This window comes from Gopherus evgoodei, chromosome 6 (assembly GCF_007399415.2).
Source record: "Gopherus evgoodei ecotype Sinaloan lineage chromosome 6, rGopEvg1_v1.p, whole genome shotgun sequence".
In the NCBI taxonomy this organism is placed as follows: domain Eukaryota; kingdom Metazoa; phylum Chordata; order Testudines; family Testudinidae; genus Gopherus; species Gopherus evgoodei.
The window spans coordinates 1,120,806-1,134,710 of NC_044327.1; the positions used below are offsets into that span (position 1 = coordinate 1,120,806).

The following is a 13,905-nucleotide window of genomic DNA, read 5'->3' on the forward strand; positions in this document are numbered from 1 at the left end:
CCTGACACAGAACACAGTTTGTCCTGGTGTGACTGTATGTAATGGAAATAAGCAGTGATCCACGAGGGTCGCTGGACCCTGATGTAATGCATGAGGGACTAGCCAGATTCAGGGTTTTACTAACAGCAATGTGTATGCAGGAGGAACTCTGCGTGGGCAGATGTGAGAACATGCCAATTGCACATGCTGGTGTTTGAGCTGGGAGAATGCAATGCAGGAGTGCACATGTGCAACTTCGCACATACACAGGAAAAGGTTTTGCTGGGACCCTAATGAAAAAAGATTAAATCAGCACTAGAATTTTATAAAGGACTTTTAGTTTAATGATGCTCAATTATTCCATCTGACTGTCTTATTTACAACATACAGAAGTTTTCTCACTGGAGACAAAACTATCTACAGGACAGTAAATAACAATAAAACAAAGCTGTCTATCCCCAAATAAACTGTTCCTTCGGCCAATACTGCAGGAGCTGAATTCCTTGGGTTCAATGTGGATTTTTAGTGCAGTAGAGGGAACATTTATTTCTAAAAGAAATTCTGAGAATGAAAACAAACATTTGGCTAAATAACTGCGTGTGAGTCCCTTTCTCTTACCTTGAAATCCTCTCTGCACAAAATGGTTTTGAACAGAGGGTGGGAAAGCATTGCCTGTATATAAAGACTGGTAGCTACTTTGCTTCCACCAACTGTCCCATTAATGCCTTCTGAAGCAATGCGCACCTAGAAGCCAGAAAGGAAAGCTAGATTAAGATCTAGTCATAATGCAAACCAATCAAAATGAAATTAATGAACCAGGACCATCTGGGAATGAGAGGAGACTTGTAGAAAAGTGTTCAGGAAAAGAGAAAAAGTGGGGAAAAAACTATAGTGATTCTGAATGAGAGAGGAGAAGTGCAGCAAAATAAACTGCAAAAGGTAGCAATTGTTCTATGGCCGGTTCTGCTCTGTGCTCATAAAAAGGATGAGGAAGGCAGAAAACCTTCTGCAGGAGCAGAAAAAACAATTGCCAGTAAGGGGCAAATTCTGCAGTAATTAGACAGAACCTCCAATGGGAGTTTTAACCGAGTGAGGACGGTGGTATCAGTCTCAGTAAAGCAGGTAGAAAGAGAGGGTTAAAGTGCCCGTGTTACAGTGAAACCTCTCCAACTCAGACGCATTATAGCTAGATCAAGAGAGAATTTTTTTTTAAAGTGAAGACAATCTCAGAATGGATGGAAGAAAATTTTGACTAAATCAAGAGCAAGAGGAAAAGTATGCAGCTGATGGGGCAAATGTAACACCTGTCTTTGAGAAGGACGGACTAAGAAACTACTAAGTAAAATATATGAGCAAAGAAGGGGAAATGAATGTGTCAGGGCATTTCACTGTGGTATCTAGGAGCTGCATAAGAAAACCTAGCAAGAATATAAAAGTGCTTTCTCTCTTTCCTCCCGGATAGAGGAGCATGACTTTGTCTATGAAGGGCTTTGAGGTTTATTCTGTTTTAAACACCATCAGTTCTGGGAAGCATTTCATAGGCCAGACATAGGCTGGTTTGTGAGCTCAGAATACTGTGCTGTTCCGGTCCCCAAACCTAAGGATACAGAAAAGCTAAAGAAAATACAAAGAGGGGCAACAAAAATTATGCACCGAGTGGGGATGAGAGAGAGAATGACAGACTGAGATAAGAGGACATACAGTGGAATCTCAGTTACGAACACTTTGGGAATGGAAGTTGTTCATAACTCTGAAATGTTTGTAACTCTGAACAAAACGTTATGGTGGTTCTTTCAAAAGTTTACAACTGAACATTGGCTTAATGCAGCTTTGAAACTTTACTATGCAGAAGAAAAATGCTACTTTTAGCCATCTTACGATAAATGAAACAAGCACAGAAACAGTTTCCTTACCTTGTCAAATCTTTTTTTAGCTCTCTTTATTTTTTTTGGTAGTTTATATTTAACAAAGTACTGTACTGTATTTGCTTTTTTTTCCATCTCTGCTGCTGCCTGATTGCTTACTTCTGGTTCCAAATGAGGTGTGTGGTTAGCTGGTTAATTCGTTAACTCTGGTGTTCATAACTCTGAGGTCCTACTGTAGCCTATCAAAAAAGTGTCAGGGGTCACGGACTCAGTTCATAAATAATTTCAAGGGAGCTAGACTACAAATGTCTGAAAAGGAACTATGTATACTCTAAGAAGATAGTAGGACAAGAAGTAAAGATCCGAAGCTAAGGAAGGAAAAGTTTAGGGTAGGCGCTGGGGAAAAGACTGTAGGAGCAATGGAGCAGCAGAACACAGTAGCAAGGCAGGTAGTCAGGGCACCATCCCTGTAGATGTTCAGGAAAGGCTGGAGAAGATGTTCGTGGTGTTATGTACTGTAGTATAGTGACTACTCCTACAAAATGCAGGGAATCAGGCTGGATGAGCCAAACCCCACCCCGGAAGGGTTAAATGTGCTGCTGTGAACCAAATCAGTCCCGACTGTTGCACTGGTTGGAAGGGAAGGGCTGAGGAGGGGAGAGCCTGCTCAGCTGGGGGAGGAACACATATGGACGCCCTTCAAGTGGTGAGAAAAACTGGGCTAGGACTAATGCCTGATGGAACCATCCTAGCACAGTACTATTTGGAGGTACCTGGGGACCTGGCAGGGAGTGTCTCACCTGAAGGGCCAGTACAGCACTTAAGAGCTGAGCGCAGAGGGTGGATGGATGAGTAACTTTCGAGGGGCTGAGAACGCTCCTTTATTTTGTGTTTGTGACTTCGGACTCTGCTAGCCAAGAGGGGGACTGAGCTTTTGTAGTGACCTGGTTGGAGGCTGAGCCACATAAACCACCAGAGTGGGCAGGAAGCAGTAGTTGAAGGAACAGGTAGAGGCAGGCCTGCAGTACCATGCCTCACCGTGAGGTGATGGACTGGGGCCCCTAATGTCTGTGAAGTTGAGACACAAAACCATGCCTGACAATAAACAATCCTCTCCCTTACGCGGCTCTCCATTGTTCTGTTCAATGTAACTTGTACAATGCTCTGCTCTCTCCTCTAGTGCTATAGTGCCGATTACAGCCTGGCTCTCCTGGGCACACCGTTTCTTGCTAAATACAGACAACTATGGGGAGGGGAAACAGCCACTCCTTAAAGACTTACCTTGCCAGTGAGATGAAGGTGCTGGCACAGAGACTTCTGCCAAGCACAGAGCCTCAGGGGGTCTTTCACCTCATGGTAACAGTAATATAACAGCACTTCTCCCACTCCACTGCCACAAGCACCACAAAGGAGAACGAATAGGAAGAGTATTTCAGATTCAGTAGCACACAAGACTGTGGAGTTAATACTGTGATTGCTGACAGACAGGGACTTCATCCTTACAGAACTGGCCAGTTTCCTCCAGGCTGTTGTCAAAAGATTTTGTGGGGCTACGTTGTTTGTTTTCATTTACTTCAAGAAGTGGAAATAAGTCAGAGATGGGGCAGATCTCTATATCCCTAGTTTTTTTTTCTGTACTGGCCTTGCCAATGTTGACAAAAAAAAACTAACTAGCCCTGCATGGCATATCATTGCCAGTAGCTCATACCCCATTTGCATTTGAAAACTAGATTTCTTTAAACACGAGCAATGCAAGGAGTCGTGTTTTCCAGATGTGTCAGAGGCTCCTTGAGGACTAAGGCTGAAGTTTGAAAACTAAACTTAAATTTGAATTAGCCAAGTGCAAAAAAATCCACTTTTTTTAAAGGGCCAACCAGGGACCAAATTCTGAGGTAGTGTAAGCTGGGCTCTTACACTCACATGCTGGAGAGCCAGGAGAGGGTGACAGTAGAGGTTAGCTTGTATATCCTCACCCTCTCCTGCTGGCGGCTTTCCTTGAGAGATGTCTTTTTATGGCCTCTTGAGTGTGTGAGTTCCTCCACCTCAGACCTTCTTTAACTCAGTGGGAAAAATACAGAGATGGTGCCTGATTCTCCACTGCCCTGCACAGTGTGCAGTTATTTACACCAGTGTGAAGTGGGGGTGAAATGCTCCCAGATCAGCAAGGTGGGGCTTCACACAGGTCAGAACGGCTGCACAAGGTGCATTTAGTAAGTGGGAATGAGTCCAGGGGGCTCTAGGTTACTAGGGGTTCTAGACCAGGTCTCAAACTCAAATGGCCACGAGGGCTACGTGAGGACTAGTACATTGGCCCAGGGGCCGCATCACTGACACCTCCCCCCTGCCACCCTTGGCCCCGCCCCCACTCCACCCCTTCCATGAGGCCCTGCCCCTGCCCCACCTCTTCCCCGCCCCCATTCCAACCCCTTCCCTGAAATCCCCTCTCTGCCCCTTCCCCACCCCTTCCCGCCCCTTCCCCACCCCCATTCCAACCCCTTCCCCGAAATCCCCTCCCTGCTCCTGCCCCACCTCTTCCCGCCCCTTCCCCGCCCCCATTCCAACCCCTTCCCCGAAATCCCCTCTCTGCCCGTCCCACCTCTTCCCGCCCCTTCCCCGCCCCCATTCCAACCCCTTCCCCGAAATCCCCTCTCTGCCCCTGCCCCACCTCTTCCCGCCCCTTCCCCGCCCCCATTCCAACCCCTTCCCCGAAATCCCCTCTCTGCCCCTGCCCGCCTCTTCTCACCCCTTCCCCACCCCCATTCCAACCCCTTCCCTGAAATCCCACCCCAACTCCGCCCCCTCCCTGCCCCCAGGGGGTGCAGGGGTGTGGGATGTGGCAGCGGCTCAGGGCAGGGGGTCAGGGTTCAGGGTGGACAGGGGGCTCAGGGCAGGAGTCGGGGTGCAGGAGGGTTGGGGGTGCAGCAGAGGGCTCAGGGCAGGGGGTCAGGGTTCAGGAGGGGTGCGGCAGGGGGCTCAAGGCAGTGGGTTGGGGTGCAGGAGGGTTAGGGGTGCAGCAGAGGGCTCAGGGCAGGGGGTCAGGGTGCAGGAGGGGTGTGGGGTACAGCAGGGGGTCAGGGTGCAGGAGGGATGCGGCAGGGGGCTCAAGGCAGTGGGTTGGGGTGCAGGAGGGGTGCAGGGTGCGGCAGGGCAGGGGGTTGCTGTGCAGGGTGCGGCAGGGGGCTCCGGGCAGTGGGTTGGCGTGCAAGAGGGGTGTGGGGTGCAGCACAGGGCTCAGGGCAGGGGGTCAGGGTGCAGGAGGGTTGGGATGCAGGAGGGGGCTCAGGGCAAGGGATCAGGGTGCAGCAGGGGTGTGGCAGGGGGCTCAGGGCAGTGGGTTGGAGTGCAGGAGGGGTGCAGGGTGCGGCAGGGGCTCTGGGAAAGGGGATTGGGGTGCAGGATGGGTAGGCTGTGTGGCAGGGGGCTCAGGGTGCAGGAGGAGTTCGGGGGGGTGAGCTCTGGCCCACACCCTGCCCTGCCCCTGCGCTGCTCCGGGAAGTGAACATGGGGAAGGGAGGGGCGCAGGGTCTGTGTGTTGCTGTTGCTTCAGGCACCGCCCCCAGCAGCTCCCATTGGCCGGGAACGGGGAACCACTGCCAATGGGAGATGCTGGGGGCAGTGCCTGAAGCAACAGCAATACACAGACCCTGCACCCCTCCCTTCCTCACGCTCCGGCCAGCGTGGGTGCAGGCAGACAGGCAGGGAGCCTGCCCTTCCCCTGGTCCACGTCGGGCCAGAGCCACTCTATGCAAACACTGGGGGAGGGCGGGGGGGACACGAGGAGCTCGCGGGCCACAGAAAATCACCCCACGGGCCGAATCTTTGAGACCTCTGGTCTAGAGGGATCAGAGGAAGGTGGGAAGTTGCATCAACTAAGGCCTTGTCATACACAAAAGTTGCAACAGTTTAATTAAAACTAACTTTAAATGGCTGTAGTTAAACTGGTGTAAACAGAGACATGGATGCCTTTGCATTGGCTCACCCCAGGCTTACAATGAGAAAGAGTTTTTATATTGTTAAGGCAATTTCTTACCTTGTCAGTTCATCAAAACTAATGTGGTTTGTGTCTGGGAGCCTGTAAGAGAGCTCCTGGATGTTGCAGGTGGGACTGCTGAGGCTACCTGTCTCGTCTGCAGAGGCTGGGTTACTTGAAGTGCAGGCTTCAGCAGCCAACTGCTTTAGAATCAAACCTGTCTGCTGCTGGATGTCGCTGGAATGCTGCGTGGCGACATGTATGTGAATGCCGGTGAGGTCTTTAAAGGTTTGTCTGCAGCATTTCCACCCCAGTCCCGCTCTGCACACGGCTGGAGGGCAGCAAGCTGTGGCCGGCACTTCCTTTGCTTTGACAAAGAGGGCAAATGCCTGCAAAGCATTACAAACACTGTCAGTTAGGCTTTGGTTTCTTCCTAGGTCCTGTCACATGACTCAGGACTGGACGAAGGACAAATCCCACGGATGTGGTGCTTTTAAACAGGCTGCCCAGTTACTGGACACAGTGTTTGGGGAAGTACACACCCTGGGACTCCTCAGCAATGCCATTTCTCATAATGCTGTCACTCTGCCCTGCCAAGGCTCTTGGTTTCATTAGAAACAGCTGCCACGTTAACCAGCTGGAGAGTTATTCTCTGGGCACAGCCTAGTGTGCCATATTGGGAAGCTTTGCAGTATTAGGCCCCAAACCATAACAGAAACACAAGCACTCCTCTTCTTCGGGGAACACTGTTCCAGTGCTGCCACAGCACCCCTCATCAGTCCCCACAACCTGCAGCCTCCGGACAGAACCCCCACTGCCTGCCTCCCGGAAACATGGTGCTGCCCAGGACGCGGTCTGGGAACGATATTTCCATGCATTCCAGTGACCTCAGCATTAACACTCCGATTTGTCATATAATCAGAGCAAGTGGATACACCAATCAGCAACAACTCGGCAGTTTCCAGCCCCATAATTAAGTCTTATGTTTTAAATACAACCATGCTCCCCTGTTCACGGGCAAGCCCCTCAAGTACCCCGTGGTTCTTGGGACATCACACATTTGGAGAGTGGGTCCCACCATCCTGCCACATCCCTAGAATGTCCCACATCTTCTGCCCCCACCGACCTCTTGCCTGAGTGCATGCAGCTGCCTACTGCTGAGTCCAGTTAACACCTCTGCCAGAGTGGCTGTGTCTGCCCTCCCTGCTGCCTGGCCCCTGTCTCAGATGAACACTTCCACCAGCAGCCCCTGCCTGAGCCCAGGCAGCAAGAGAAACACATGCTTACTGTGCTCTCCAGCATCACACGGAGGAGGGCAGGGAGGTGGGATATGGGGCAGACTGAGGGAGGATGGGAAAGGGGAGAACAGTGGCATGATAGGGGCTTAGACTGCAGAGGAAAGGGAAGGAGAGCAAGGTGTCACTTCAGGAGTCACAACCCTCTCTGCCTCCTATTTTGGGGGGCTCTGTCACACATGGCCATTTGGGGAGATGTGTACATAGATATATGCATGGCACCACATGCTACGTACATTCAGCAATCCAGTGTGCCTGAGTAAGTGTAGCAGACGGTATCAGGTATAGCCTGCAGTACATGTCCTTGTGTCAGAGCAGAGCTGAGCCAACAGCTGGGAGCCTTAAACCCTCCCAACCCCCCCCCAATCCTCCCCCCCCCCCCCGTAGCTTCTAAATCAAGGGTTCTTCAAACTGGAGGTCAGAACCCCTCAGGGGGTTGCAAGGTAATTACATGGGGGGTTGCGAGCTGTCAGCCTCCACCCCAAACCCTGCTTTGCCTCCAGCATTTCTAATGGTGTTAAATATATAACAAAGTGTTTTTAATTTATAAGGGGAGTCACACTCAGAGGCTTCCTACGTTAAAGGGGTCACCAGTAAAAAAGTTTGAGGGCCACTGTTCTAAATGATGGTGAAGACACTCACACTCCTCAGATCAACATTTTGATCACCTGTATTTGCCCAGTTGGAACGGGAGGTCTACGCTCCAATCATAGAAGATTAGGGTTGGACGAGACCTCAGGAAGTCATCTAGTTCAATCCCCTGGTCCTGCTTTGAACAATCCCCAAATAAATCATCCCAGCCAGGACTTTGTCAAGCCTGATCTTAAAAACCTCAAAGAAAGGAGAATCCACCCCCTCCCTAGGTAACCCATTCCAGTGCTTCACCACCCTCCTAGTGAAATAGTGTTTCCTAATATCCAACCTAGACCTCCCCCACTGCAACTTGAGACCGTTACTCCTTCTTCTGTCATCTGCCACCACTGAGAACAGTCTAGATCCAACCTCTTTGGAACCCCCCCTTCAGGTAGTTGAAGGCTGCTATCAAATCCCCCCTCACTCTTCTCTTCTGCAGACTAAATAACCACAGTTCCCTCAGCCTCTCCTCATAAACCAAAAGCCTCATTCTTTGCTATGAGCAGGATTGCTGAGGCATTCTCGGCACACTTACATTTTCAGCACTGTTCGGTTTTACTTTAGAAGAGCGATGAAACATATTTGGTTTAGCCTTGGAAATGTAGTGAGCATCCTTGCAGGGCATCTTGAAAATGTCCTTTCACATACGAACACCAGTTTTTAAGTACAAAAGTGGGGAATAACATTAAAATGAAACGATCCCTTTAATGTCATATTTCTGTCTGATAAGGAGTGTCTTTCCCACTCATGATTGTTGCATGCAACCCAGTTGTTCGGTGTGACAGGGCACCAACTCACCAGCACAGCACCTCCTCCTCGTTGTCCAGGGAATTAGCTCTTTTCCAGCTCTGGAGCACCCTCTGCCGGCTGATGTCTCACCTGCCACTGGCCCCCCATGTCCCTCCCAGATCCCACTGACCCTTGCCTAGGTCTTCTGCCCACCACATTACCCCCTCACACTGGGTCTCCCCTCCCAGGGGAACCTCCAATCCCTATCTCCACCTTGCCTCAGTGGCTACTGCCAGTCTCCATTTAGCCCCCCACTCACTGGGGCACTGCAGTCTGTAAACCACTCATCAGCAAGGAGGGTTGAACCAGCTGCCTCTGCCTGTTCCTGGGCTTCCCCTCTGCAGCCCTAGTGCCCTGTTTTGAGCCTTTAACTCGGCCTGCAGCCTGGGGCTTTGCTAGGCTGGAGCTCCCCAGCTCCCTCTACCCTTCCCCATCACTGCTCCACCCTAGGTACCCGCCTCAGCTTCCCAGGCAGCCAGGTCCTCCTCTCTCAAGAGATGAGAGAGTCTCTTTCCTTCTGGCCCACCACACTCTTATAAGGGCCAGCTAGGACCTGATTGCCCTGGCTATAGCTGTGGCTGCTTTCCAATCAGCCCAGCTTTTCCTCTGCCACAGCCCTCTCCCAGCACTGTTTCAAGCCCTTCACAGCAGGAGCAGGGTAACCACCCTGCTACATTAGGATATAAATATTTAGGCTTGTCGGCAAAGGCCTATACTTTAAGAATTTAGGTGTATTCTTATTATTTAGCTAGTTATCGAGGTATGAAAGAAAGAATTAAAATCACTGTCCGACGGTGTAAGGGCCTTCTCTCACTGTGACAGCCTGAGGCCTTGTTCTTAAGCTAAGGCCTTTGGCTAAGCAGCAGAGACAGCCATTAACTGGGAAGCCAACGGTCACATCCTCACCAGTCACACTTTTGGGCTGTTAAAAAGGTGATTCAATCACCGCCAGAGAAAGGGAAGAGCCTAGAAGATTTAAAGAAAACTAAGGGCCTGGCTACACCTGCAGATGTAGAGCGTTGTGAGTTAAACCGGTCTTCAGAGAGCGCAGTAGGAAAAGTGCTGCAGTCTGTCCACACTGACAGCTGACAGCACACTGGCCTGGCCACATTAGCAGCTCTTGCAAATGCCACAGAGAGCAGTGCATTGTGGTAGCTATCCCAGCATGCAAGTGGTTGCACCATGCTTTTCAAATGGGGGGTTGGGGTGGAGTGTGTATGGGGGGGAGAGAGAGTAGGTTTTTGGGGGGCTGATAGCAAGTCAGCATGCTGTCCTGTAAGTTCAGACAGCAGCAGGCCTTCCCTTACCCACCCCACCTCTCTCTCACACACACAGCGTTCCATGGTAACAGTGGCTTTGTCTTGGAGCAGAGAAGCAGCCGGCTGTCAAACCGAGCTTTCAAAGGGCATATCAAAAACAATGAACGGAGTAGCCACTTGATTTACGGAGATTATGGGACGTTTCCGGAGGCTGATCAGAGCGCAGTAATGCAACACCTCGTTCACACTGATGCTGGGGCACTCCAGCAAGGGCGCATCAAATGTTACTCTGCTCACTGAGGTGGGGTACCAGGAGTGCTCTAGTCGCGGAACAGAGGGCTCCACATGGATGGGTAGTGAGCTTGTGCACCCCGGGGCTCCTTTAATGCGCTGTAACTCGTAAGTGTAGCCAAGCCCTCAGTCTGATAGCATCCTGTCTGGCAAGAACTCACTTGCCAAAGCTGGGGTGTGAAATCCTCATTTCTTTGTTGTTCTATCACTGTAGTCTCGACTTCCCTGTTGTTTGTCTGTATAATCTCTGTCTGGTTCTGTGATTGTTTCTGTCTGCTGTATAATTAATTTTGCTGGGTGTAAACTAATGAAGGCGGTTGGATATAATTGATTAGATAATCATGTTACAATACGTTAGGATTGGTTAGTTAAATTTCAGTGAAATAATTGGTTAAGGTACAGCTAAGCAGAACTCAAGTTTTACTACATAGTCTGCAGTCAATCAGGAAGTAAGGGATGGATGGCAAATTGGAATCATGTTTTGCTAAGTGGGGGAATGGGAACAGGGACACAGGTAAGGCTCTGTGGTGTCAGAGCTGAGAAGGGGGACACTAAGGAAGGAAACTGGAATCATGCTGGAAGTTCACCCCAATAAACAATTAATTGTTTGCACCTTCGGACTTCGGGTATTGTTGCTCTCTGTTCATGTGAGAAGGACCAGGGAAGTAAGAGGATGAAGGAATAAGGCCTCTAACAGCAGTGATTAAAGACAAAATATTTCTCTATTTTGTCAGTGTATTTGACAGTACTCTGTGTACCAGTCTGCTTCACTATAATCAGTTGCTATTGTTGTTTACTCTAGAGAGGCAGAATCACTGTATGTAAAGTGTGTTTCACTGTTGCATGAGAGGACACCTGACCACAGTGAATGTCTGAGTCTTTCATATAGCAACATTAAAATGGGAATTAAAATATATATATATATTGCTCCACACCTGCTAAAATTGGCAGGAGGAAGATACAGATTTTCGACTGGAAACTTTTAAGCAATTTTTTTCTTTAAACTGACTAGATTTCAAGTGGAGAGTGTCTCTTTAAACATTGGTTTCTCTGTGTTTGAATTTTATGTTTCAGATTCACCTATTCATTTATCCCGCAGCAGCAAACCATTGACAATACTTTAATGCACTAACATCCTCTCTTAGGCCCAATTTCACAAACAGCTTAAGCATAGCTAAACTTTAAGCAAGTGTTTAAAATTCCTACCTATTCAGCAAAGCACTTAAATTTAAGCACATACTTAAGAGCTTTGTTGAATCAGGTCATTATACCAGTTACATCCCAATTTGCCTTAAAGCAATGTTTCTCAACCAGGGGTATGTGTAACTCTGGGGATACACGGAGGTCTTCCCGGAGGTACAACTCATCTAGATATTTGCCTAGTTTTACAACAGGCTACATAAAAAGCACTAGCAAAGTCAGTAGAAACTAAAATTTCATACAATCATGTGTTTATGCTGCTCTATATACTATACACTGAAATGTAAGTACAATATTTATATCCCAATTTATTTATTTTATAATTTTATGGTAACAATGAGAACATAAGCCATTTTTCAGTAATAGTGTGCTGTGATACTTTTGTATTTTTATGTCTGATTTTGTAAGCCAGTAGCTTTTAAGTGTGGTGAAACTTGGGGGTACCCAAGACAAATCATAACCCTGACAGGGGTACAATAATCTGGAAAGGTTGAGAGTCACTGCCTTAAAGGTAGTAATTGCAGACTCCCTTCATTTAAATATGATACTCATGGAGCCAAATTATTTTTAACTTATTCCTATAACAAGAATTAAGGGTGTAGCAGGAATGAGATAGGAACTCTGTAAAGCAAGTTCTTACAAGATAACAAAGAAATGGTGCAGTTGCATAATCTGCATTATGAACATACGCAATGAAGTACTATACTAAAATGTACCTTCTTCTTTGCAAATGCATACTTCTTTCTCTCACTGGTATCTGATTCTGCTTTGAGATTGCTTTTGGCTGTCAAAGGAAGAGGATCTTTCAAGTCCAGATCTGGAAACCTTAAAATACTGCACTCCACTTCATCTCCTCCATCCAGCAGCACAGAAGAAGAAATCATTGCTGTGTCACTGCAGTTAGGTATAAATCCTGTTCTGTGATCTAGAGAAGATGCAGGCCAAACAGATTTGTATATATTCTGATCAAACATACACAGCAAATAACGTATTATCAATACTATACATTCAAAACAATAAAAGCCCACTGCAGACAGACATTGCTAAAGGCCATCTTTGTCTTCACAGCCTCTGTCACTGCCCTACAATAGCAAAAAGTCAACCAGCAGCAAGCCTTAACCTTTTAAGAATTTAAGACTATAAAAACTGTTCACAGAAGTTACCAGATAGCTGTCCGGAGATCTTTATGCCAGGCTTTCAGAGACAGAAATTTTCAACTAAGCTCAGAACAGTAAGTCCCCACGATCTCTTCGCACAAGTTTTGCTGGATAGCGGCATACCGAAATAATCATGGTTTCAAACACCCTGACCAGTTCATTGGAAAGTGTGACTGATCCGTATGCTAAATACTGCATAGCAGACTATGGATTTTATGGCTCCAACTCCTCCCTGCCTTCCCTGGAAGGTAGATGGTTCTGCTCTCTCTGTACTAGAGGAAGCATGTCTCATCTCACACTTCCTTCCTGGAAACTCTTCACTTCAGGGACAATTCACAATTCACAACCTTTTTACAATAACTATACTGACCAAATAACAGTTATGGACTGCTCAGCTTGATGGCGTTACTATGTGTGCAAGTAAACCAGAACCATGTAAAACTTCTACAAAGAGAGAGAAAGATTGAAATGTGTCCTATTTGTGACACCAAAATGCATGTACTTCTTGTGTCTCTAGCCTCCTCATGTCCATCTTGCTCCTCCTAAATTCATAGACTTTAAGGTCAGAAGGGATCATTATGATCATCTAGTCTGACCTGCACAATGCAGACAACAGAATCTCACCCACCTACTCCTGTAACAAACCCCTAACCTACATCTTGAGTTACTGAAGTCCTCAAATCGTGGTTTAAAGATCTCAAGGTGCAGAGAATCCTCCAGCAAGTGACCCGTGCCCCACGGTGCAGAGGAAGGTGAAAAACCTCCAGGGCCTCTGCCAATCTGCCCTGGAGGAAAATTCCTTCCTGACCCCAAATATGGCGATCAGCTAAACCCTGAGCATGTGGGTAAGACTCACCAGCCAGCACCCAGGAAAGAAATCTCTGTAGTAACTCAGATCTCACCCCATCTAACATCCCATCGGGCATATCTACCTGCTAATAATCAAAGATCAATTAATTGACAAAATTAGGCTATCCCATCGTACCATCCCCTCCATAAACTTATCAAGCTTAGTTTTGAAACCAGATATGTCTTTTGCCCCCACTACTCTCCTTGGAAGGCTGTTCCAGAACTTCACTCCTCTAATGGTTAGAAACCTTCTTCTAATTTCAAGTCTAAACTTCCTAGTGTCCAGAGCTTTCTACTGGAGCGCAGCAGGAATTCAAGTCTTGCCCTGCCAGGGAATGTTCTGTACCATAGGGGACTTTCACAACCCACACAGTATGAAATGCATTCAGTAGAGCTGGCCAGAAAAAGTAATTTCCATCCTGCAGGAATTTATTTTGGAACAAAAAGTTGAGTTTATGAACATTTTCACAGAATGGAAATTCCAAAATTTTTTGATTCGGAACATTTTGTTTTGATAATGTTGAAACATGATAGTAAAATATAAAATGTGAAATATAATACAGAAATATATTTAACGTATAATATCAAAATGAAATATAATAAAACAAGGAAGTCATT

General features: G+C 47.6%; 1 protein-coding gene across 1 annotated transcript in view; it reads right to left on the reverse strand.

Annotated features, from left to right (window-relative positions):
- The window catches only part of TSTD2 (thiosulfate sulfurtransferase like domain containing 2), a 39,275-nt gene extending 26,548 nt beyond the window's left edge, over positions 1–12,727 (reverse strand). Inside the window, exons 1-5 of the mRNA XM_030566165.1 lie at positions 12,445–12,727; positions 11,998–12,206; positions 5,875–6,203; positions 3,126–3,234; positions 598–723 (exon numbers count right to left, since the gene is read on the reverse strand). Of these exons, the coding sequence (XP_030422025.1) occupies positions 598–723; positions 3,126–3,234; positions 5,875–6,203; positions 11,998–12,165 (732 nt within the window). The 5' untranslated portion in view covers positions 12,166–12,206; positions 12,445–12,727. The remainder of the gene's footprint in view (positions 1–597; positions 724–3,125; positions 3,235–5,874; positions 6,204–11,997; positions 12,207–12,444) is intronic.
- Positions 12,728–13,905: the final 1,178 nt, after the last annotated feature.